Here is a 25,837-nt window from a genome sequence, read left to right on the forward strand (position 1 = left end):
AAAATAAGCTTCATCCTTATAAAAGGAGCTGATGTGTGTTCTGGAAGTTAAACTGTGATTCTGGATGTTGAGGAACTTGCACGGCATAAAACAGCGGCAGCAAATATTTGTCACAACAGTGAGTTTTGTTGAGGGAATAGAAGCTTAAAGCCAGGCCAAAAATAAATAAAAAGAAGTCATGAAGAGAAAACAGACACAAGGGAGTAAAATCAGATGCAACTCTCAGATTAATGTCCCAAGAGACGTTTGGCTTCTGAGCACTGAATCTGAGACCCATTAAACTTCTGTGTGTGTGTATGATATTTAAAGGAGCAGGGCTTTCCCTGATGTTCTGCCATTCCTCTTTGGCTTCCATCATCCCTTTATCTCACCACATCCTGCAATCCTTTAACATCTTTCAACACTATTTTTGGCATGTTGTTCAATGACTTCACCCAGAGAAGGGAGAATGAAAGGAGTCTCTTGTTTTTCTGTCATTATGTTCCAAACACTGCTGAAGCTCGCTGCATTTTTGTTCCACTTCACATCACATGTCTGAGAGACGGCATGTACTGATTAAGCTGTCATTATATCAAAGAAGGAATCAGGACATAAAAGACAAAATATATCTCATCTCATCAGTTAACAGATCAGTACGGACAGAGGAATGCTGGACTGGTTGGAAGCCAGATTGAATTTTCCCAGGAGCCTTTTTCCCTCAACAGGAGTTTCTCTTGTGGTTTCTGATGCTACCTGTCTAGTTGCTGTTTCCATAGAAAAGGAAAAACAGGTTCACATGCTTATCAAAGTAAGATTAAGAAGGAAATCTCTTTCACTCACCTGTGGGAGCTGTTTAGAGATGCGTCTGAACACATGGTAGTAGAGGTCCCAGGCCTGGGTCAGGTCTTTGACGTTACCAGAGCGCATGTACTTCCTGCACCAATCCTGTGCTTCCATCAAGTCCCTGCCATAAGCCTGCAAAAGGAAGACAAGCACACACACCATGACCCTGTGCAAATAGTCAGTCATTTGTCAACTTTTTAAAATTAAAATCTGAGAAACAGAAGATTTTAAAGTTTTGTTTTGGTTTGTTTCCAGAGTGAACACCTTCAAAGGCAGGGCACATGGAGACTTCTTATTGCAATTCTAATTTGTTTGGCTGTGATTTCAGTGCACAATCCAGCCAACAAAGACATGGCACATTCTTCCAATCTACATCAAATATAAACCTGGCACCTTTTGACTCCAATCAACAGAAAGATTAAAATCAAGAAATTGATCTACCTGATATCAACATTGGTCAGTATATTTTAGTTTCACACTAAACTGCAAAAAACTGAAATATTATCAAGTGTTTTGTCTTATTTTCGGTAGAAAATGTCTTTTTAGACTTAATATGAGCCACACTCACCCGAACAGTCCAGAAAAAATGTCTTATTTCAAGTTATTTAAAGACAAAAATGAGCTCTGAATTGCCTGTTACAAGTAAAAAAAAATCTTCAAATGGAACAAGAAAAAAGTTACTTCTATTAAAACATAACTCTAGTTTAATGCAAATTTCAAGCAAATTTTTCTTGTCCCATTGGCAGATTCTCTTACTAGTTACAGGCCATTCAGACCTCATTTTGTCTTTACACAACTTGAAACAAGACATTTTTCTGATAAGCTGAATGTGGCTTATATGAAGTCTTAAAAGAAATTCTCACCAGAAAATAAAACACTTGATAAGATTTCTTTTTTTTTGCAGTGAAATATTTGCTACTCCAAAACTGGTGTTTGCTGGTCAGAAGCTGCAGTCAGAATCACAGAAGTCTGAAACAAAATAAAGTAACACTCCAAATTTAACCTGGATCTGAGATGACCTACCTGGTTAAAAGAGGTCTCTTTAAGCGTCTGCGGTCCCCTCTCCATCATGGCGTGCAGAGGCTCGAGCACAGCAAACATGCCCTTGACATTGCGCTCTCCAAAGTAAAGACGCGAGGCCTCTTCAAGGCCCTCATGCCACATCTCATGCCACAAGATGGCCACTCGGATGAGCTCCTCACTCACCTTGGTGTGGAAAACAAAGATCAGAAGTTTAGACTTTTAATACTCTCTGTGAAACTCTGAGGGAAAAACATGAAGTTTAGGGTTACACTCTCCGGTTGGTAAATAAAAATTCAGAACATCAAGTGTAAGCCTATTAAGACGAGGTTGATCCCTCTACAGCAGACAGCAGATAAAGTGCTTCTTAAAAAGAAGCGCGCTTTACAGATATACCTGCTCTGCAACAGCAATATGACTCATTCTTCAAAGACGTTTTCTCATAAAGGTTAGACAGAACAGACAACTCAGATATTCTTAGAACTGACGCCTGATTGTAATGCTGCAACTCTGATCTTCTATGCAGGCAATAACTACACTTAATTATAGATCTTGTTCCAAATAGGAACAGTCACACCAATTAAGGAGGTAAAGTCGACACTTACTGATCCACAGATGGAATATATATTTATTTTAAGGTCAAATGATGGCTTAAAAGAAGTATTTTGTGTAATGATAAACACAACTGATCAAATCTGTGTACCATGATGGCTTGCTGGACCAAAGTGTTGCAGTGTTCACACATGTTCTTCAGGATCTTGTTAGCAGCGTTGTGCCGAGCTGTGGTGGTGGACTTGGACGCCACAGTCAGCGGGTAGATCAAAGCCTGGGAGAGAGGAATCACTGTTCACTGACAGAACTTTAAACTACAACATGAATCGTGCTCTTTTTTTATTCTTACAGAGAAACATCACTTGCAGCATGTGCAGACTTACTTGAGGATGATACCGTCCAATGTCTGTCAGCAGCTGGTGGATAAGACGACCAACCAGAGCTCGAGGAGTGTCGATTCGAGCGATGAGCTGAGGGATCACCTGAGAAGAAGAGACACAATGGAATAAAAACTCATTGAGTTATGTTAAAACAGAAAGTGCTGAACTAGGCAGGAAATGTCATTTCAGTGTTTTTGAATGTCTGTTTTTTAAGGACACTCATGCATAACTTTTAGACTCGAGGGGAAGCTGAAGTTTGTGTGTTTGTATTACCTGCAGCCAAGTGTCGATCTGAATGGTCTTTATGCCCTCCACCAGAGCTTCGTTCACTTCAGGCCAGTGACCATAGTCAAACCATAGAGTCAGAACCCTGACCAGAAAAAAAACAAAAGCACAGAAAATCTCTTTAATTTGGAGACAGGCGCTCACAATCAGCCACCAGAGGTCATCCTTTTCCCACAAACCACCTGTGCATGGTGTCCGAGAGCATTTGTGACTCTAATCAGGTGTGTGTTTGCCTGAATGCCCGGCTCAGTGCATCTCTTACTCACCTGAGTGTGTCCTGCAGGTTATTGCCTCTAGACAGGGAAATGGAGCGGAAGAAACCTTGAACAGCCGGAACTGTGTACATGAGCAACGTCTTCGAGAGATCCTGAAGAGGAAGAACACATGGCAGATGTTTGGTTCATGCAAAAGACAATGTTCATCCTGCAGTGTAGATGCTTTCTTCACTTCTTTTACACTAAAACAGTGATTTTTAAATTGGAAGACCAACATTTTACAATAACTGGTCCAGAGATGATGCTCAGCCTGTCCCAAGAATATTATGGGCTTTGAATAAGCATTGTTTTTGAACTGTAAAAAGATTTAAGGACACTTCTTATATCTTTCAAACAATTCTCAATTCTGCATGCTGGGATCTTTGCTGTTGGCTTTACAACGTCTGGCAGAAATAAGAGGATACTCAAAGCTCAAACACTGCACATACAGAAATGGTATTTTCTCTTGTTACTTCTTCTTCATTTGGAGTGGGAGAACAGGAAGTACACTGACTGATGGTAAAGTATGTGAACAGGACCCACTCTCTGTGACTCTCACCTCGTTGACCTTTTTCTGGCCCGGTGAGGGCACAGGACTGTGATCAGTGCTGTCCACCTCGCTGTCACTGTTGCTAGCTTCACTGTTGGCGCTGGCACCGCTTGCATGTCGCAGCTTCTTCTTCTCATCTCGCCCTTGATTCTGGTGTTTGTAGTGCAGCACCGCCTCAAAGTTCATCACAGCCCAGGCATGCCAGGCCTGAGGACAGATGAAAGAAAGTGGGTTAAACTGGATTAAAAAAGTGGTAACCACAAATGACTTCCATGTTTGTTGGTTGTGCAATCCTCATTCTTGTGAAACCGTTATCTACCAGCGGGTTGTTTTTGCTAATCCAAATGCAAAAGTTTCAATGTTCACTGTGTTTAACAACCAGCTATTTAAGGTTGAGAGCTTTAGGGAGTTGGTGGAGTGACTAGGGAAAAGGGTGTGTGAGTGAAGTGACATCTTTGTAGCCTGCAGCATCTCCTCTCAGCTCTGCCATCAACTCTTATCTTTGATGCTTCAACAGAGGCACTACAAGTAAAACAATCTAATGAGCAAAATAAACGAGCTGTGAACAGAGGAAGAACCTCAAAAACTAAACCAACAATATTTTATGACATGTTTGGCTAGAGGGTGATAAAACTAGGTCTAAGGTTTTCCTGGTGACAAATCAGTGTCAGGGGGGACCTCGCGCTAACACAGCTGGGATTTTACCGAGGCCACAGAGAAGTCAGGAGTGAAAGGTTAGAGTTGAGAGGGAAGGACTGACCTTGTACCAGTTGCGGTCATGCTCAGTGGAATGGCTGTAATACTGCAGGACTTTAGGGATGGTGCTCTCGTTGATGCCCTGCAGACTGAGCTGCCACTCCCCAAGCTTCAAGAAACATCTGCATAGAAGAAGAGAGACAGAAACTCAGCGGGGGATGAGTCATAAATGTCTTTCTTTTATACCAGCAGTTATAAAAGTTAATAATTTACTCATTTATTTATTTCACTCAAATCTTCAGAGAACACATTGAAGGGGAACCCGCAGCAGTCGAGGCGATAACATCCAAACTAAACTTTTATTTCTGCTTGGTTCCTCAGACCAGGGAAAAATACTTTGAAACAAAACAGGAACTAGTGTAAGTTGATACAATAAAGAGCCAGAGAGCTCCACTAAAACAGCTCCTAACAAAGGAATATTTAATGTGGTGTGCTACTTCCATGCAGCTGTCGAACAGTTTTCACACACCAAGGAGCACAAACCCTGTGGAGGACTGCAGCCCACTAAGGTACATTTGAAAGTATCGAGTAATTTCTGTTTTTGCTTTCCTGTTTTCAGCCTTTCCTTAAACCTTCCATCAGTTTTTTTTATTATCCAGTGTTCAAAATTAAGACTGGCTTTAAGCTCCCAGTGAGCAAAATCTCGCCAGGACAACGTTAAAACAGTTTACGGTAGTTTACAGCACTGAAGGACTGCGCTGACTTGAGAAATATAACATAACATGTTAGGGAATGCACGATATTATCGGCACAATATCGGTATCGGCTGATAAAAGGTTAAAAACATGTTTATCGGTATCGGCAGATATGAACATTTCTGCCGATAAGCACAGCCGATAAGGTGCTATTCAGTTAGGATTATTATTATTTTCCATCTGAAAAATAAGCTCCTTAAATAAAATGTAGCACTTCATTTATTTGCACTGCAGAGCTCTGTGTCTGTCACCAGGTTGTTACAGTAGCTCTAAAATAATCAAATGCAACTTGGTTATGTTTAAAAATGCATTGTACATTTAAAGTTCATGTGATCTAAAGGATACTGAATGTCTTGAGTTTGAAAAAATAATACATTTCGTATTTATGGTAAAATCAAATGTTTTTTTTTTTGTTTTATGTGTGTTTCTTAAACAAATAGGACCGTCACAATAAGAGTAACATATAAATTCCAGTACAGGATAGACTTAGCTTTCTTTACAGTGAAAAAAACAAACAAACTTGTGATTATCAGTATCGATATATCGAAACCTTGTTTGGCCGATACCGATACTGATAATCACAAGTATATCGGTATCGGTATCGGCCAAAAGGGGTTTCGATATATTGGCATATCGGATATCGGCAAAAATCCAATATCGTGCATCCCTAATATATGTAAAGTAGTTAATGCAACTTAAAGCTCCTGCAATAAACTGAAGGTGTGTGGTGACTCTGGTGCCCCCTGTGCACAAAGTGATTTTCATTGATCTTGTACTGCAAATAAGTAATTTTTTTTGTTGTTGTTTTTTTTTTTTACAAAAAATCCTCCTACTAGCTCTTTCATCAGTCACGTGTACCACACGTTGGGTTTTTATTTTCATCATACATGTGGGGGAAAAAGCTGTTTGTAGTTAAATTTTGTCACTTGATAATAAAAAAATTAAAACAGAGAAGGGGTGCCAATCACAGTTTACTGGCCAATCAACGATCAACAATCTTTAAAAAGCCTGACCTGTCAATACCGATTTGGGCCAATACCAATTTCTACTTCTTATTTTTTTATAACTGACAGCATATACCTTCAATGCTCCAATCTAATTTTATTGAAAATCAATGAACAATTCCTGTGAAACAATAAAATCTTTATGTTTTAACTTAAACAATCAATAAAGTGTCCTGAGTTTTAGGTCTTAAAACAAAAAGTAACAATGGCTGGCTGTCAGTCCTTCCCAGAGGTATACAACATCAGTTTCATATGTAAGGATGGGCTGATCACCGATCCCCCAAAATTAAGGAAATCGGCACAGATCGATCGGCCAGCCAATCAATGGGTGCATGTCTAAAACAGAGATATAAAAAATGACTACAATTAAACTGTTGTTGTTGCTGCTTGTCGGTGATCTTGATACTTTAGGACCCTGCAGGAACAGAAATGTATTTCAGTTTATTTCTTAACCACCAGATTTAGTATAACTATGATGAATTAGTCTTTCTAACAAGGTAATAGTTTAAGGCTTATTCATCTGAGCTTGGGTCTTTAGTTTCCACACACACACATTAATTTAACTCCACTTTAAAATGAGCTAGTACTCATCCAGTTCTGTAAATATTAAAATACTTTGACTTTTAATGCTGCAGAAAACTATCTTAAGACATCCTGTGGGGCCAGAAAAATTTGTGAGGTCAGAGGACGAAGCTGTAAAAGAGGCTCTGTAGTAATTCAATGACTACATGACAACATTAGAGGGAAGGAAACAGAGGCACCTCATCATGAGTTTATGACCCAGCTTATGTTGTCATTGCTTATAAAGAGCTGGCAGCGGTGTTCAGTACACCCAGGGGTAGTCCATTTAAAAGGAGCGAGATAATCACACAAGAGTTGAAAATCATTCAGGCATTTATCAAAAGATTCACTACCTGAGGCGATCATCTGCTGAAAAGTTTTGGGATCGCATCAGCAGATTTTCAGTTACTCAGCAGTTTTTCCTTTAATTTAACCTGACAGTTTGTTCTGAGGCCTCCCTGAGGACGGACTCTTCTGGATCCATCATACTCATAAACACATGGCTGCAAGCAATACTTGAACTAGTTGTTTTTTGCAAGGCCAAGACGTATAATTCACATATAACTGAGTGACTGGCAAAAACCCTGTTGTTAACCCCGGGATAAGCCGTCAGAATACTGTTTGCAAAGCACCTCCAATAAACTGTTTTTGGGAATACGTCATGTTCTCTGAGTGCTTTTCCATGTGAGCGTACAGTTTGAGTTCAGCTGTGGTGAAAGGTTTCTGTCAACTGTGAACAGGTTGAATGTTGAGGGGAAAAAACAGGAGGAGGATGAGTTGTGCAGGGACGTTGGAACAACATGTTTATTGACAGGAGACGCCAGAGTTATAGATCATGGTTTGAGCAGTGCTGAAGTAGCTCTGGATTCTTTAAGGGGAGAGTGGAGGCATCCATGTGATTGTGAGGACGTGAGCAGTCCAGGTGTGCTCCATACCACACAGCCGACCTGTATTCAAAAAGTGTGTCAGCACGTCTGGAGAGAGCTGGTCTTGACTCTTATTTTACAGGTGTTTTCTCTGACATGCATTCCTCAGGCTGCCACAGCCACTTCTGGGAAAGATGCAAAAATAAAAAAAGCCCCTTCTGCCTGTTGTCACGCTCATACGTTGTCCTCGATGATTTATGACGTGGGAGGGTGCACATGACTGATGTGCTTTTGTGCACGAGGCCAGGTGAGACTACTGTATGATTTACTGCGCTATGATTATACCTGTCTGCGCCCAGGTCACACCCCCTGCTTGTTTTGGATTGTTTGACCCGCACAATGCACTGCAGACTCTAAAGAGTAATGGTTTTCTCTCCTTCACTGGCAGACAGTCGACAAATCAGAAGATGATACTTTGGACATCCTGTTCAAATATTTCCATTTGCTAACAAGATGATGCAAACGACTTCTTTAAGACTTTGAAGTCATTCCAAGCAATTATAAGGAAATTTTCCATTTTCTAATTGCCTTCAACGCTGTCTGAAACACATGATAGTTATTAAAATGTCAAAGAAAAGGGAGTTGTCTTGACGACAGTTTGAAACAGACCACAAACTGTATCTTTTCCGACAGTCACTTAACGTGATGATAGTGGAAAGATGCCAAAGGTGTGCCAGCGCTGTCAGCTCCAGAGCACAACACCCAGTGGGAGACGTGAGGCTCCAAACCACTACGCTGTGTCATGTCTGTGATAAGGAGCTGTTCAGGACAAAATGTCACAAGGGCCCACGTTTCATTGTGAAATTTGAGGTGAGACATCAAAGAATCTGGCCAGAAATTAAAAGACCACAGGACGCCAAGGGACAAGGACAAGGTGCTTTGCCAGATTTTATCATGCTCATGGAAAAAAGGCTGAACGAACTGTTTATGACCCCGTGTGATCACAACACGAGGCAAGGAAATGCATGAGGTTACTTTTTCCTTACTGCAGCTTTGGTTTTCTCCATTGTGCTAGAGCCAGTGTGTGGACACAACTCGCAATATCAAACCACATCCCAACACATAATGGTGCGCTGGCTTTCATTTTTGGTAAATTTGAATTTGTTTCAGGCGTTTCACAGGTTATATCTGCATCGGAACAAAATAATCGCCTCAAACTTTGTTTTTTCCATCTTAAAAAAGGAACTTTTGATGGTTAAATGTAATAAAATCTGAAAAGCTACAAATTTCAGGCTTTGATTTTGTTCTCCTCATATCCTCTAAAATAGCCTGCTGGACTGTGATCTATGAACAGTTATATAACAGCTGAAACCTGTGGGTCCCTCTATTGTCCACTGTCTCAGTCTTTCCAAATGTACTCCACTTTTACCTGCTGCTTCAGAGTAAGCCCTTTCTTCTCATCTCTATGTAATGTTCGTGCACTGGAGTTGAGGTAAGGCCACACACAGGTCTTTCGTCTGACCACAGGGATATTTAAGTCTTTGATCAGTTATTGAAATAAAAAACTGTCTATGAATCACAATGTCACAGAAAAATCAGGGTTTTTGCTAATCTGCTGATACAGAACATAAACCAGGAAACCAACAGACCTTGCCATGAGTTTGTGGAGCTCCAGTTTGTGCTGCTGGTCTTCAGCTGCTATGGCGTGCTGGGCCTGCTGCTGCATTCCCTGCACAAAGTGCTGCATGTGCTGGAAAGCATCAATCTGCAGAGAAACAACGTAGATGTTAGCTGGCATTCAGTTTTTGTTCTTAAGGGTTTAAAAAAAAGCTCGAAACACACTTTATTAACTTGGGATTTATGTTTATTCCCTCTAGCTTGAATAAAAAATAATACAAGTTCCAGAAAGAGCTTAAAAAAAGTCTCAATCATGGATTTAAGGTGATGTTGACAAGTTTTGAGGTAGACACGTTACGTCGCATATCTAAATAGTTTCCAGATACAATCTCTTGTAGGGGTGGGAGAAAAAATGGAAAATCAATACATCATGATTTTTTCATTTGACATTATCAAAATAGTGATTCTCTGTCAAAAAATCTTTTTTTTTTAATTCATATTCTTCATTTCAGTCTTTGTTTATAAACTGGATTAGAAAAAAGCTACCACTTTTCTCCAGCAGAGGGTGAAATGTTTCTCTCTGACTCACGTGATGTGCATTTTATAGGAAAATATGGCTCCTGATATAGGCTGTAGACATTATCATCATCATTTAACTTTTTCACATGGTCTTGTGTTAAAAAAGCAAACTAAAAATCATAAATATTGAAAAATCGCAACTTAAATCGAATCAACACCCCAATAATTGTAATAGAATCAAATCGTGAGAATAGCGTATCATCCCAGCCCTAGTGTCTTGTGTTTTTATGTAGGGATGGGAATCGAAAACCGGTTCCTGTTGAGAATCGATAAGAAATGTTTCAATCTATTCAATCCTTTGTGCTTAACAATTCCCTTATCAATTCTTTACATTGTGCCGGAGCTGCCAGGCCTTACGTCGACTAGTCTGCTGCAGCTGTCTTAATTTATTAGCTAGATAACATTTTACAAGAAAACTCTGACAAAGGATTTCCAGCTTGAAGTTTTACTGAAGAACTGACTCTAAAGAGAAATGTACATTAGTCTATAAATTAACTTATTTACCAAAATAACAAAAAAGCGCAGGCTTGATGCTATTGTATATGGGAAACTGCATTGATATGCTAGCAGGTAGCATACGTCAGTATAACTTTAGCTTTAGAATAGAATTTCAACTTTCATCACAGAAACATATCACATCAACTCTTTGAGAAAAACAGTGAGAATTTCAAATGTCAAAAGCTAACAGGCAGTTGAAAGGCTCGTAGCTGACTTCATAACTATGGAAAGCTTCCAAACAACTTAAACCATTGCTGTAACCACTTTGAGACACTAGATGGCCTACTTGAATTATTAATATATTACAACACAGTACATCAACGTCACATTGTGTGCAATTTTTACCTGTTTCTGTATAATTATGCCCAGAAATATCCAGACTCAGGGACCAACATTTAATTCACTTACAGTATAAACTCAATTAAATGTTCAAAATTCACAACAGGAATTGATAAGGGAATCTATAAAGAATCAGATCGAAAAGCAGAATTGATAAGGGCATCGGTATTGACAAAATCTTATCAATTCCTATCCCTATTTGTATGTGTGGCTGCTCTTGTCTCTCAGAAACTGTTTTATATGTGCTGCTGTCTAGACATTATTGAAAGAGAGATTTTAAATCTGAATGAGTTATTCCTCATTCAATCAACTAAAATACATCCTTTACTTTTGGTTTCCACAGTGTGCAGCACATCATAAAATAGGACAACTTTTGAGAGCAAAACTGGCCATTTCAAGATGAGAATAAGTATGCCTCAAGTGTACTGCCCAGTCTAAGCACTACTGTATTTTCTTAGCTGTCATCTCCCACTGCTTCTCTGGAGCCTACTGTCCAATCCAATCCAGCAACACCAACTCACAGTCTTTTCAGCACATATTAGAATTACTGGACTCAGCAGTGACTCTGTCATGGTTACGCTGTCTTGCCTCTAATTCATATTAATGATCCCTGAGAAAAGACCCACTGTTTCTGTTTTAGCAGTGTGATGAGTGACACAAAACTGACCATCCTGTGTGTATCTGTATTCTGATCTGACTCGTGACTACTGCTGCTGGCCCTAGCAACAGCAAAGCGTTTGCTCACACTTACCTAAACCCCCTAATGAGACCTGCAAACACTATTCAACACCTGGTAATAAATGTGCACCGTTTACGTGTGCCTGGGGGCTTATATATTGTTTGTCAATGGCTGCATGTGTGTGTGTGTTGGGTAGATAAATGGCACAGTGCAAATCCCAAACTGCACTGTTGACATGTAATTTGAAACATACAGTACAGTATCAGGCCAAAGCCGCTGGAGGTTTGGCAGGTGGTTTTGTTCTGGATGCTCAGCCACAAAAAGTCCAAATGTTTATGAATCAATACTAACATTTATTAGTAACCTTTTAACAGAGGCTTACTTCATCCACTGTCGTCATGGGTATGAAAGATTAATAACAACAACATTCATCTAGATGTAACAGCTGAGTTAGTTTCACTGATGAACTCAGACTTGTATGAGAAAATGTGCAAAACTCTGCAAAATTACACAAAATGAAGCTTTATTTGCTGACCCTGCAAGACCCTGCATGCAAATGGCGCACGTTTAACCAAACACTTAAATATCTGCAAGCATCTGCAGTTCTATAAATAGTCTGTCAAATTAAAAGAACACGTGCAAATCTCATAAAAACAAACTGAGAATTGCTATTACACATCCTAACCAAGTAAAAAGTCTGGCTTTGATGTATTACACAAATGTTAATGAAATCTTTTATCAGCTTTGGCTTTAAAGTTATTATTCACTTTAAAAAGTTTTTTTTTCGCTATTCCGATGTATGCATCAGAAATCTACACCATGATGAGCTCACACTTTAACAAAGAAGCTTTGAGAAAAATCAGAATGGACAGGATGATCTTGCAACAAGATTAGACAACTTCCATGAGCAATTTCCTTTAGATATAATAACTCACCTATTAATGTAATTAGCTTATTTCATTCTTAAATGAAGGCTGGCTGAATGCTTTTCTTTGGCCGGAGGTCTTTCTGTTCTTTCAATAGTCTCTGTCTATAATCACAAAATTACTCTTAGAGATCCTGGTGGGAGCGATTGTTCAGGCTCGACTTAAGAGTCAGCAGATTGATATTTAATCGTCTTTCTGTTTCCTTTCTTCCTGATGTGGTTTGTTGGCGTTAGTGTTTCTCAGGCTTTCTCTCACAACATTAACTTAATAAGCACTTTATGTTACAGAGGTGGCAGTGATTTAAACTCAGCCTTTCGGTCGTATTTGAAACTGATTGCAGCCCGATGTCGCGTTTGAAGCTTGCATGTTAACTCAACACCAGCTACAAACCGTGAAGTGCAGAGATGCCCCTTGCTGCTCCCTTCACTTTTCTTAAGTTGGAAAGTTTGTTCGAAAGATAAAAACAAGAATAAATGTAAACTGGAAGCTAGACAAAAAGTTTTTCCGACCTTGCGGGTACTCTTCCACATGTACTTCATATAGGCGTAGGTGACGTGTGGGTGGGCTGTGGGTAGCGGGTGATCCAGTTGCTTGGAGGGGTCAACACCAAGAAGGAGCACCAGCGTTTTGTGGGCCAGAGCCTGTTGGTATGCAGACAGCAACAGAAGCAAAGGGAACAAATGAGTCACCAGAGAGTTTGTAGTTAAACAGGGAAACCAGAAAGTTTTTGGGGACCTCAAGACATTTAAAGCTTGATTGAACTTGTACCTTGTACAACTTTTATAAGTCAGTAACAAAAGAGAAGAAAAGCTCTAAAGGTCAGTACATTAATAGATCGTTGGAATGAAATGTAAATTCAGAAAATCCTATAAGACAAAGAGAAGCAGAAACTCTTCTGGGGGTCATTCTTTCCAACCCCTCATTATCAGGTTTCCTGAACACACAAGCCAATCAGATTCAGTTTTTCAGTGACATCATACTTTAAGATTATGGTGCTCTGTGTGTTTCTTTGTATGTGTGTTTTTAAATACAACAAGACTGTGCTGTTAAGAGACAAACTGGATGATTGTCTGCCACCCTGTGCAATCAATTACAACAACAGTGAGGTAAAGGACGGAAAATTGCACCAATTTAATTGTGCAGATATGCAGGCTCAGGTTTCTAAACAGTGTCATTGAGGAAACTGTGCTACTTTCATCAAGCCCAACGGAGAACAGGTGGAAATGAAGAAGAATTTCATGGCTGGAGTTCATGCTTGCACTTAACTTTGTCAGAGCTCCACTTCCTTTTTCCGTCTCACAAGACTGATCTAATCACCTGAGATTTATTCCTTCTGAATGTTATGGGATTATGATTAGCTCTGCATGATCGGGGCAGATTAGAGAATACTGAGCGCTTTGTTCATATATGTCAATGTACTGACCAGGCGTCCACTCTTCCCACAGAGGCTGGCGTACTTCAACCAAGTCCTCATGTCTTCATGTGGACTGATGACAAGCGATCTGACCATCAGGATCCTCTGCCAGTCCTCCACAATACGCTGACAACCCTGGAGGAACACACAGGAACAACAGATAAAGACAGGTTAAACACAGGACTCCTCTCTTATTCCCTTTAAAGAGTGGAACCCACTCGTTAAACTCTAAGAGAGAAAACGCACGTGAGAGGGGGGTACAGATGAAACCCAAGGGGGCTGCTATTACTACCAGTGGTCCCTGTCTTAAACACGTCCACGTGAGTTCAGGTTCACGTGCCAGAAAATCACAAAGCATGCGTCTGTATTCATATATTTCAGAGTGCAGCTTGCTGACTTCCTCTATTAAATATTCTGCTAACCCCAGCTTTAATGACCTCATCATCGTGATATAACACAGTGCTGCAGAGGCAGGCAGATGAGATGCTGAAGTAATCCGGCTTGATGAAAAATAGTTTGTGCTGTATGATCCTCTATATGCAGCTCAAATTAAAAACCAACCTGGAGGGGTAGACAAAACAAAATTCACATTTCATAAAGAGGCTACAGATGTACTAAGGAGAGTCATATGTTGGGCAGCAACTATCAGTCACAAATTAAGTCTTATTCTTACAAATCAAGTCTTTAAGTGAGCACTTCCCTGAGGAGCAATGGTGATTTGGTTGCTTCTTCATTTCAGATCTGTTCACAGAGTGTTGTTTTTTTCTGTAACCTTAAATGGCAGAAATATGTTGGAAAGTAGCTTTTTAGTAAGTGGTCAAAAATGAGGCTAGAATTAAACACTATAATTTTTCTTAAGTAGGCTTAACATGATAGGATGAAGGGCTGAGTGCAGTGGTCTGGAAGAAACTGACAAGTGGTTAAAAAGACTAAAACAGTTTAGTCTGGATCTTACTGCAAATAATCCCAAACATCATTCTGCTGAAAGGCTGGAAGGAAATGTCAAATTATCAAGTTCATTCTGCTTTACTGGAGGAAAATCTGGGTGTAAATGGGGACATAATGGTGGAAAAGTGGTCTAATGTGCACCGTTAACCGAAACACCCCTGATTTGAACATCTGACAACCTCCCTCAGCCTTGGAGTGATGTGTTTACTGTTTACAAGAGAGCAACATTGATAAATCACTGATGAACTCAATAACCTAATAAACATTTTTTTGAGAAAGATTAATATGATCAATCATCTGCTCTATAATTAGGGTAATGAAATTAAATCTGTATACAGTGTGCATTAAAACAAAGACAATCTTACCTCTCTGACTGTATCTGTACTTTTTTTTGCATTTGTGTTATTCTCACAGGAATCTGAACTCTCCTTTTTTGAGGCAGATCATTTTTTCCTCTCAGGATAACTTTTCCAAGGAATGACAATTTTTTGATACCTCCATGAATTTTATTTGAACAACAACAAAATAAATGAAATGTCTCACAACTATATTGTTGCTGTTTTTCAAGTGTGAGTATTACATTTGGATAAGCTTACCGTGTGAAGCTAAAAAGAGAAAAAAATTAAAATTTAGATAGTTCAAATAACATGTACTGCCACTACTAAAGATACTTGAAATGGCTTGATAAATAGCACAAAGAAAAAACAATTTTGCTGAAAAGCTCTGATTTAGGTGTGAGATAAATTGATAGAAATTTGTCAGAGGAGCAGGAGGATTTTGACCCCATATTTTCAAAGAGGAGAGTTAAAAATGTTTTTCGATCTGCACTGACAGAAGCCTAGGCACAAGACTGAGCAGGGAGCAAATAAAGCACCACAGTTTCAAAGAAAAACCTACACCTTGTAGTCCGAAAGTCAATCAGGTTCTCACAATGATGGAAGTGCAAGAAGTCAATCATTCACCGAGCAGCAGTGGGAGGCTGCGTTATCATTCACTCCTGACCAAACCTCGAACCCTTTGATCTCAGAGACTGTTAGAGCGAGGAGGGAAGCGTAGGGGAGCAGGATAGGGACTCCCTGACAAATGTGTGAGGTTAGCCTTCTATAAATCACTGCAGAGAGGAGAAACCTGTCAGCAGTGCAGCTCCAGCCCCGGTGCTGCTATTATGAACTCTGTCTGTTTGGTCAGGAGGACCCTCCTGAACTTAAATACCTCCTCTGACCAACCCTCATCTGTTACTAACAGAAAAGGTAAAGATGCTCAAGAGAGACTTCATCTTTCATGAATGAGTGTGTGTTTGTGTGCAACGGTAAAGTCAAACAAGACCAAAAACTTTAGCAAGTGAAGAAATCCAGCATTCAAAGACTCTGTGAGGAGGTTTCTCCTTCTTTTCTTCCTTTTGTTGTGAGACACTTTGGTCTGCATGCTTTTGTGTAGTAGTATCCTGGAGCCCTCTCAGCAGCAGCAGCAGGCCCACGCGCTGAGTATTCCGTATTTAATATAATCTCCTGGGCTTACGCTGGGTAAAGGGCAAGAATGATACATGTTTTTGTTTTTTGGGTTTTTATTTTTCCAAAATGTCATGCACATCTGAACAGGAGACGAGAGACGAGAGGCAGGAATGCTCACGTGGAATAAGTGTAAGTTCATTTTTTACACGCGGTATTAAACTGCAAAGCTCAGCCGTGATGTCAAATGTCAGGAATGGTGCATCACAAACCAACGGCTTACAAGTTTATCTTCCCGACTTATATTAGAATTGTCAATCAACATGTTTATGGCAGACATGAACTCATCTAAGGCTGGATGGCATTTGTCTTGAATTCCAAAACCTTTGCTGGCGGCAAATTTTTTTTCCACCTAGTTTTGGATCAGTGGTTCCTGAGCCCGTCTTTAATAATGATAATAGCAGTAATCATAATCAGTCTGAGGAAGTAGGAAGATTTGGTTACAGTTTGGGTTAAACAAAATAAGCCACAGTTTTTTGGAAATTTCTGCTTGGTTAATTTAACACCGGCAATAGCATAAAAGGAAACCAAATAGATCTCAGTTTATTATGTAATGTGCTTTTTTATGGAAGGGGTTAGAGGTCAGCTCTAACTACTAAATGTGACAAATCGTCAACCGTCACCTATGTCATGATGTTCAGGTTTTGGCCAAAACATGAAAAATAGACTGAGGGGAATTTCTTTTTTACAACTTTGGTATCAGTTCATCATCAGGCAGCCAAAGGTTTATAGCTGTGTAATGAGCACTTCACAACCACCTCCTCCGCCACAAGTGATGTCTTATATAAGCAGCCCGTTGCATGACTGGAAGCTCAAACCACAAGAATCAAAGGTAAAACTGCATTTGGTGGGAAACATTTCATTTTGAATCACTGCTGCAAAGAATCACCACAATTGCTTTAATCACAGAGCGATTAAAACGGAATAAAACTGTGGTGATGGCTTGTTGCTCAAATCCTGTTTTCTCAGCATAACATGAAATTATCTACCACTGTCCTGACTTATGTGTGTTTAATGAGTAATGTAAGGCATATTTTGAGTCACTTTTTGTTGTACGTCCCTATCCTTAAGGCTGATATTGAGTCATTTTTGGATCAGTTTTTTGAAAGTTTGAGACTTAATTCAAACAGTGAGTTCCCCTGTAAGCACAGAGTAAGTATTGAAATGCAAGCTTGCAAAGGTAAAGTCAATAAAGCTTTGAATGGGTAGGAGAGGTTTTGGGGGAGTGGTTTGACCATTTACACTAAGTGGCCGTTGATCCCAGGTGCTGGCCCAGAGGTGCATGAAAAACATACAGCATCATTTACGCCATCATCAATACATCAACCTCATCATCCCCAGTACATCTACTATTTTTGGGCACAACTCACTTCGTTTTGCAATGGGCAACGTCTGGAACACCTTACGAAACACCTTCAAACTTTTAATTCTGACTCTACTTGTCACCTTTAAAGGTCCTAGGAGGAGGATCTGTTCTAATTGCATTTCCTCGTCATCTTGTGGCCCAGAGTCTTCACACACTGTCGTAAATTACTTTTAGTGAGGCGTGTTTGTTTTGGAATTAAATGGAGATCAGATCAAATCAAAATTTCTTTGTTTAACACAACTTTTTACTGGATACAACACACTGGGGTAAGGGACTTATCAGTACAATTGCATAGTGCAACGATTTAAAACGTGACACCAAGCTGGCTATATGTTAGTGACATCATCAGCCCGGTGCTCCAACGTATCTGTAGGCTAACGGGACAACAAGTAACCACTGTCCGTTTGTTTGTGGTTTAGAAGCTGTTTATATGTAGCGCAGCTGGCGGCCCGGTGCTCTAAGACATGTCTGTAATATGTAACATTAGTGAATCCTGGTTATGTCCTGCCAGTCATTTAACAATCAGAGCTAACGTAAGCTCACGCTTCATTTTATTGATAGACTCTCAAGTTTGAACAGACCACTGCAGAATAACTGCTGACTGTGGGTTGGAATGAACATTATCACAAACAGATTAGCTCCTGTGTTATAGAGTGATACAGCCTGAGCTAAAGGCTAATTAGCTCTTCTGTCCTTTTTCTGTCAAACAGTTAGGCTCCTGTGTCCACCATCACTACAAAATTAATCACAGAAATTATTTTCAGCAGAGAAAAACACAGATCTCTCTTCTCTCTACAAAACTTCATCAGCCGGTGTGGTGTTGTCATTGAGACCTAGAAGTGCTGTAAATCAGTCCGGTTCTGGTCCACCCAAACTGGAAGCTAAGAAGTAGCAATTCAAAATAACTTGTAACCAGTAATACTGGTTCTGATAATCTCATTCTTAAGTGTGGATTACAATCAGGCATATATTTAGAAGGGAGACTTTTGCAGATCACTTTCACACTCCTCACAGCTCCTTTAAGCTTAAACTCCGACTGATTGTAGTTGACTGTTGCTCCTGTTGATCACTTTGGACTTTATTTACATGCTCATGTACACACACTTCCTTATACCTCAAGCACATTGCTTTTTACTTGTTCAGTTTTGTTCTATGTCATATTTATGTGTCTATTTGTGAATAAATATGTGAATAAAACGTATGATGTTAAAACAGGACTCTACTTTTTCAAATGTATAATGATTACCCTGAAAGTGTAAGCTGGTGAATCCTCACAGACTGAGTTATGAGCGTGTATCTATGCATGGAAGGATGGCGTCCGTCTGTAATGTTTCCCATTAGTAACAGTAGCCTTTCAAACATCTGCTTCACCCTGGCTGTTGCACACGTGAGAGAGAAAGCGAGTGAGACGGAAAGAGAGAAAGTGTGTGTGTATGTGTGAGTCTGGGTGTAAGTGTGTGTCCATGTATCATGCCTTGCAGTTACCTGAAGCCTCTCCCACCATGTCTCCCTAATAATGTCCCTCCTCTCAGGCACCAGCTTGTACTGAATCACCTCTTCAAGCTCTGATAGCATCTGGCAAGACACCATTGCCTAGGAACAGAGACACACACACACACACAGACATGAACACACATTTATGTTAATGAACACATTATGAAGCTGTTATAGCTGAGACAAAAGCCCATTTTGAGCAAAATAAAAGACTTATTCAGGTCTGCAAAGTAATCAGAAACTGTAAATCAATGGATTAAACAATGGATTGAGTGAACACTCTCTTGTAAGAGTAACAATCTGCACAATTTCAGTGCTCGCCATACTGTTCATCTAGTGCCAACTCTAAAACTCTACTTGGACAATACTAGATATTTTTATGATTCAACAGAAGCACAGACTGTGTGGAGAAACTATAAAATGTATATTTTTACATCTTCACTTTTAAGAACATTTTGTTGCTGTGAAATAATCCCTCTCCACATGAAAGTTCTGAAAAATGAGACAGTCAACTGAAGCCAGGTGTTGAATATCTGTCTGTCTCTAGGGAGCTCTTACCCCGTAGGCACGACTGTAGCTCTCTCCAGCCATGGCTGTCAGCTCAGCATCCAGGAGGTCTCGTGCTTTGTCGATACACTGCATGGAGGAGGAAAAAAACAATCAGAGTATAAAAGGTTTATTCACTCACACCAAAACTTTCATTAAAGTTTTTTTTTTTTCAGATTTCACACTTTGCATGAATGGTGCACTGATACATTTGTTATTCAGCTAAACAGCAGCTTAACCCCTTACTGCCTGAATAAATTAACAATTATAAAAATAGATTGTTTTATGAGTTTTTGCATTCTTACAGGTGTTAAATTAGGTAGAGATTGTAAATTTGAGTGTATTACACACAATAGTTAAAACTTTGTTATATTATATATATAGTAGGGGTGCACCAATCAAGATTTTCTGGCCGATCACTGATCACCAATCTTAAAAAAGCCTGACCTGCCAATACCAATTTGGGCCGAAACTGATTTTTATTTTTTATTTTTATTGTGAAACAATAAAATCTTTTTGTTTTAACTTAAACAACCAATAAAGTGTCCTGACTTTAAGGTCTCAGAGCAAAAAGCAACAATGGCTGGCTGTCAGACCTTTCTGGAGGAACAAAAGATCAGTTTCATATGTAAGGATGGGCACATCACCAATCCCCAAAAATTAAGGAAATTGGCACCGATCAATCGGTGCATGTCCAATATATAGACATGAGAAGTTCATCCCATGACCAATACATTCTGACATAATGGACCTGATATGATCTTTAGCATGTAAAGAATAAGAATCAATAGGTAATAATGAGATACAAAGGTTATTTCAGCTGCATCAAGACTAGGGCTGAACGATTTTGGAAAATTATCTAATTGCGGATTTTTGGGACCAATATTGCAATTGTGATTTAGAAGGCAATTTTTTTTTTTTTTTGGGGGGGGGGGGGCTTATCTTCTACATTGTTCAATAAACACAAGCAATAAACCATTCTATAGCCATAACCATTCTATTACATGACCAACACAGCAAAAGGATACTGTCCACATATAAAAAAAAATCCTTTCCTGAAGGCCAGGCCAACAAGTTATGATGAAATGAGATGAACTTATGCTTGAATTGATAAAAATAACACATCTTTTGTCAACTATGACAATTACAGTACAACATTGAGTGAATGATTTAATGATTTAAGTAATATTTTTGCGAGAAAAACTAGCATATTTACTTTTGATTGTTTTACAAGGAAGAATGAGTAAATGTCATTCTATTCCTTCCAGGTCTGTGCCCATTAAGCTTTTTTTTTTTTGGGATTGCAGCCTTTGCGATTTGAAAATTGCATTCTGTTAAATTGTGATGTTGGTTTCAATTTGATTAATTGTTCAGCTCTAATCAAGACCTGACAGGGTATGTCGCAAATTTGTGACAACAGGCATCGAGGGGTTAATCAAGCACTCAACTTACCTACCATAAAATTCAAAACAAACAACAGGAGCACAGCAAAACACGTGGATGCATCACGACACAACATCACATTTCCTCATATAAATCCTTGCATTAGGACCAGTTTGAATTAGACCAGACTTGGTAAATAAAAATAACACTTTGTACCAATGAACAAAGGCATGTTATTGCTCACTGCTCACACCCTTTCACTTAAAAGAGCAGCCAACAGTGACACATTAGTGTAACTAGGGCTAGAACGCCTGCTTGTATAACAGAAATGGTTTGATGCGCTGGTGAGTGCCAAGTGTTTTATTAGAAAAGCTAAATGAACTGCAACGTTGTGAAGTTATGTAAGCACGGTTGTGGATGTCAAAAGCATTTTCAAAAAAACAGCCTAGATTTGTGGGCACATTGGGAGGAAGCGAGAGTTAAAGGGTGAGCAAGAAAATTTAAAATGTAGGCAATTAGTCATCGTTCCAGTCATTTCTGTGATTCAAACTTTAAAAACCTGATGTTCAACCAACTGTTAGAGTCCGTTCATGCCTTAAAAATCTTTCCTTCCTGTTTTGGGTTGAAATACTGTATATTAGTGAGTCATTTCTTGAATTCCAGATCCCTGACTTTCCGAAAAGGACTACAATTCTCAAAATTCAAGGATGCTGCAGACATTCCTTTGCCAGTAAGCACCTTTAGGGCTGGAAAACCAGTAACAGATCCAGAGCAGCAGAAGGGACAAACAAGGACACAACTTCTGTGGCCGATTTCTAAAGCATCTAGAGCCAATTTTTTGGGAGCTGTTATTAGTGGGAAAATAAAATGAGGGAGGATAACTTAGGAAGTTCTCTGAGGCAAGGACGCACAGCTGTTTCAGGCCGACTCCCACCAATTATTATTTTCTTGTGGGGAGGGAAAGGAGGAATGGCGTGCACCAACACCTCTTCAGGCATGCACAACAAGAGGAGGGTTGTGGGAGGGCGGTTAGGACGAGGTGACAATGAGGCTGCTTCTTTACAGCCTCCACGCAGTTAGGGTCCTGTTTACTCCTGAATTACTGCACTGGGGCCTCAGTGGAAATGTGCAGTCCAGACGACTCCTGATAAATGCAGTGTCTGGCTTCTGGCAACACAAACAAACCCTGACCCAATCTTCCAATCTCTTACATAAAAGGTTGCACTTGTGTTTTTGTGTTGTGGCTTATACTCTTGGGAAAAGTCAGGCTTTTGGGTTGATTTTTTAGTCAATTCTGAGGAAACAACACATTCACAGGTTGTCTCTGGTGGATACTCTTGGCTCTCCATAAATTAACCAAAGGACTAAGTGGACAGCAACACTTTTAAAGTTGAGAAAAAGCAGCAAATATATGTGAAACTGGCAAGTTTTGCACAAGCTGAAATTGCTGAGGCAATATATCCTGCTGCAATATCCTCTGCAATGATTTCCTTATTTTTTAACTCATTCAATCCTTATAGGGAAGGTGTCAAACCTCGATGTGCAGCAGAATACTTGTTTGTAACATTTTCATAACAAATTATGATGTGGTGCAACAAAATCCATTTGCTACATTCACACGTTTTTGAGATCCCGTGACATCACTGTGGTATGAAGGTCTTTATGCTAATGGCAGCAAAATCAAGTACAAAGGTTCTCCAAAGTCCATGACTCTTAAGTCATAAAGGAGGCTCTGGTTAGGAAAACCATGACATAACTTACAAATTAAATGCACACAAAGGGACTATAGCTGATCCACCAGGGGAGACCATGGCTGCCGTGTGTACACATCATCAGTGGAACAGACCAAACAAAGGAGATTTTTAATGCAAAGAAAACGAAAACCCTCCCCAAAGAAGCGCTGTGAGACTCGAGGAGCAGGTCTGGCTGTTGGGGGGGGCGGGGAGACAGCCGTATGAAATCAAAAGAACCTAAGTGCGAGGATTACAAACCACATCCGGAAGACTAGACTGAGCTCATGTTGACATTTAAGCTTTAACCCTTACTCCATCTGCTTTTCATTCCTCTCCATTCATCCTGTGCGAACTCATTGTCGCTGAGAGTCAAAAGTCTGCTTTCTCTATTCAGCTCATGAACAATCCTATAGACCACACCTGGATGTAATCATCAAATTAACGGAGAGAGGAAGGCTGGCTATGGAGGGATGAGGGGGCACAGGGAGCAGGTCTCCTGGGCTTTGTGGTGAAAAAAAAGAGACTTGGAGGATGAGTCCGGGGAAATTGGAGGAGCAGGTGTTTACTAGTGACAGTGCGTGTGTTTGTTAGACGTGTTGGCATCCAGCTCGAGAAAATCCATCTCCAGGGAACATGAGCTCATCTAATATCCTAAACTTCAACAACCGAGGAAAACACCGCACTCACCTCCACTGGAGCTTGTTGACAGGCCAACAGGGGGGTAACGGGCTTTTTTATTTATTTGAAAAAGAAAAACGTGATGATTTACAGTTTAAAAAGTTATATAACATTTCCACACCAGGGAGGCACCACATAGTAAAAGAAAACAAAACAAAAATCTGTGCATTTCATTTCTTTTAATGAAAACATGAGCTGATGGGGGAATTGGATCATGTCTGGAAACACCATAAGCTCTTTTTTTTCTGTTCTACAGTGTTGGTCCTGATGAATTTTACTTTTCAAAACTTGCTCTAGAGGTTGATGAAAATTCCAGAAACCGTTATGCTATGCTGAATCCCATGTGTTTTTTTTTCATGGGATGTTTTCCAAAAATTAAGAGTTTTAATGCACGCTGGGTTTATAGTAAAACCTTTCAGATGAATGTATGTTTGAGCTGCAATGTAACCCACCTGCTGGGCCAGTGAGTAGAGGTCCTGATGCAGAGCTAATACTGCTCTGTAAAACGCACCGTCATGTGTGTCTCTTGGGATCATACATGTGTACTCCTCCATGCTGTCCCAGTGCCCTGAAAGAAAAAAAGTATGATTAGAGGAGAGCAATGTGAATGAAAGCTTATTTCTGGGTTTGATGTGACCCAAGTTAACAAGACGTAAAAGATCAAAGTTTAGCAGCCAGTCAATGGACCAGACTGCAATGTCAACACCACGCTTCCCAAGACAACACTAAAAGAGCGTCTGAGTCTTTAGATAGCCCGGCCTGGTCGCAGAGTTTACGATTAAATTTGCAAACTCAAAGCCACAGACCACAAACCTCAGAGGGTTTTCTGCAGTGTGGTCCTTGCTTTTCTCCACCACTGCACGTTACGATATGTCAATGTTATGACTGGATACTATCCCCATCTGGTTGTGCGAGGCGGTCTTGGCAGGGGCTGCTTTCTTTGCTGCTTAGTTTGATTGCAATGTTGCACTAAGCCAGACAGAGCATCACCTTGATGCTCCACGCACCAGAGTGCTGGTATTGTTCTTGTACATCTGATATGAGTGCTCGATTGTTTACCTAGTCCCCAGGCGGCAGCGGCAGCCATACGAGCCATCTTGGCCTGGGTCTCCTCGCTCACCAGCGTCCACTCCTCACAGCACTGCTGGTGCAACTGGCCCCTGGAAAACATTAACCGCAGACTTCAGATTGCAGAAAAGAAAATCCTGATTTGCTCTGTCTCAGGTTGGGAGTGGTGACATTAAGAAACAGGAACAAACCTCAGCTTTCATCAGGTTTCTTAGTCAATTGAGGAATTAGGCTGGGAGTGCTTTTATACACTGAAGTATAGCTTTATGGATTGCTAACAAAGTTCAAGTTCAAATAGACAACACCCACGCTCAGTGTCGAAAAGATCTTCATCACTCTGAGTCAGGGAGAAGTGGAAAAAACTGCTTATATTTCGTAGCTACATACAGATGGTCAAACTTTTTTTTCCACAGAATTTGTGGAGACGTTACTAGATTGGAAAGCCACAAAAGTGTTTTTTGTTCAAATGAACAGATAAAAGGTTCCCTCAAAGTCCCAGCTCCTATAAGTACCCGCTCAGGTCAAGGCAACAGATTTATTTTCCTTGCGCCAAACGACCAGAGGAAAAAATAAATCCCCAGAACAGCTGAGACATTCTGGCCCAGGATAAAATGGAGATAAGAGTTGTTTTATTACCTCTGCCATTACTTATTCCTTAATTGCTCTGAGAGATGGGTATCTTAAACCAGTCAACTGTCTCGCCACAGTCTGACAGAATCAAGTATCGCAGCGAACAGATGGATGTTTGTTCCCCTTGAGGTCACGTGCATCTAACCAAGACTAATTCTTCATTAACAACAATCAGCGCTGCAGTGTCCATGAGGAGATCAAACCCAGAGCATGTGTTTCACAGGCAGGATGCTGGAGCGAGCTTAGATGAAGCAAAGAGAAGAAGGAGACAGGTTTGGATAGGGGTCAGTGAACTGAGAAGTGCTCCAGCTGCCTGGCTATTGTATAACATTGAAGCAACAAATAAAAAACAACTGGTAAACTAGCAGCTGTCCTTTGTTTCGACTGCAGAAACAGAAAAAACTGTCAGAATTGAACTTAACCGACCTTTATCCTCAGAATTTATCCAGGAAGGTGGTGAAAATACAGTTTGACATTGTGGGGCAAATCAGCTCTTCTGGCCAAATGGTAATGCTAGGGCAAGGTAAAACATCAGCACAGATACACCCTATTTTATTTTTCACTCTTTACTAGGATATAAAGACAAAGGTTTATTCTACAAAACAGTCTTTTGGAAACAACCAAGAGGCTGTTTCATCTGAGTCAAATAAAGAAACTTTGGACGTGAAAAGAGGGTTATATATCAA

General features: G+C 40.0%; 1 protein-coding gene across 1 annotated transcript in view; it reads right to left on the reverse strand.

Moving 5' to 3' along the window:
• The window catches only part of mtor (mechanistic target of rapamycin kinase), a 107,628-nt gene that overhangs the window by 17,898 nt on the left and 63,893 nt on the right, over positions 1-25,837 (reverse strand). The window contains exons 31-45 of the mRNA XM_074680973.1: positions 24,513-24,613; positions 23,906-24,021; positions 19,672-19,749; positions 19,105-19,212; positions 13,807-13,932; positions 12,893-13,024; positions 9,395-9,510; positions 4,624-4,741; positions 3,873-4,070; positions 3,326-3,426; positions 3,048-3,144; positions 2,778-2,876; positions 2,546-2,668; positions 1,846-2,028; positions 820-954 (exon numbers count right to left, since the gene is read on the reverse strand). Coding sequence (XP_074537074.1) covers positions 820-954; positions 1,846-2,028; positions 2,546-2,668; positions 2,778-2,876; positions 3,048-3,144; positions 3,326-3,426; positions 3,873-4,070; positions 4,624-4,741; positions 9,395-9,510; positions 12,893-13,024; positions 13,807-13,932; positions 19,105-19,212; positions 19,672-19,749; positions 23,906-24,021; positions 24,513-24,613 — 1,831 coding nt within the window. The remainder of the gene's footprint in view (positions 1-819; positions 955-1,845; positions 2,029-2,545; positions 2,669-2,777; positions 2,877-3,047; positions 3,145-3,325; positions 3,427-3,872; positions 4,071-4,623; positions 4,742-9,394; positions 9,511-12,892; positions 13,025-13,806; positions 13,933-19,104; positions 19,213-19,671; positions 19,750-23,905; positions 24,022-24,512; positions 24,614-25,837) is intronic.

Source organism: Halichoeres trimaculatus, unplaced genomic scaffold (assembly GCF_033239565.1).
Source record: "Halichoeres trimaculatus isolate MK-OKI-2021-1 unplaced genomic scaffold, fHalTri1.1 fHalTri1_scaffold_11, whole genome shotgun sequence".
In the NCBI taxonomy this organism is placed as follows: domain Eukaryota; kingdom Metazoa; phylum Chordata; class Actinopteri; order Labriformes; family Labridae; genus Halichoeres; species Halichoeres trimaculatus.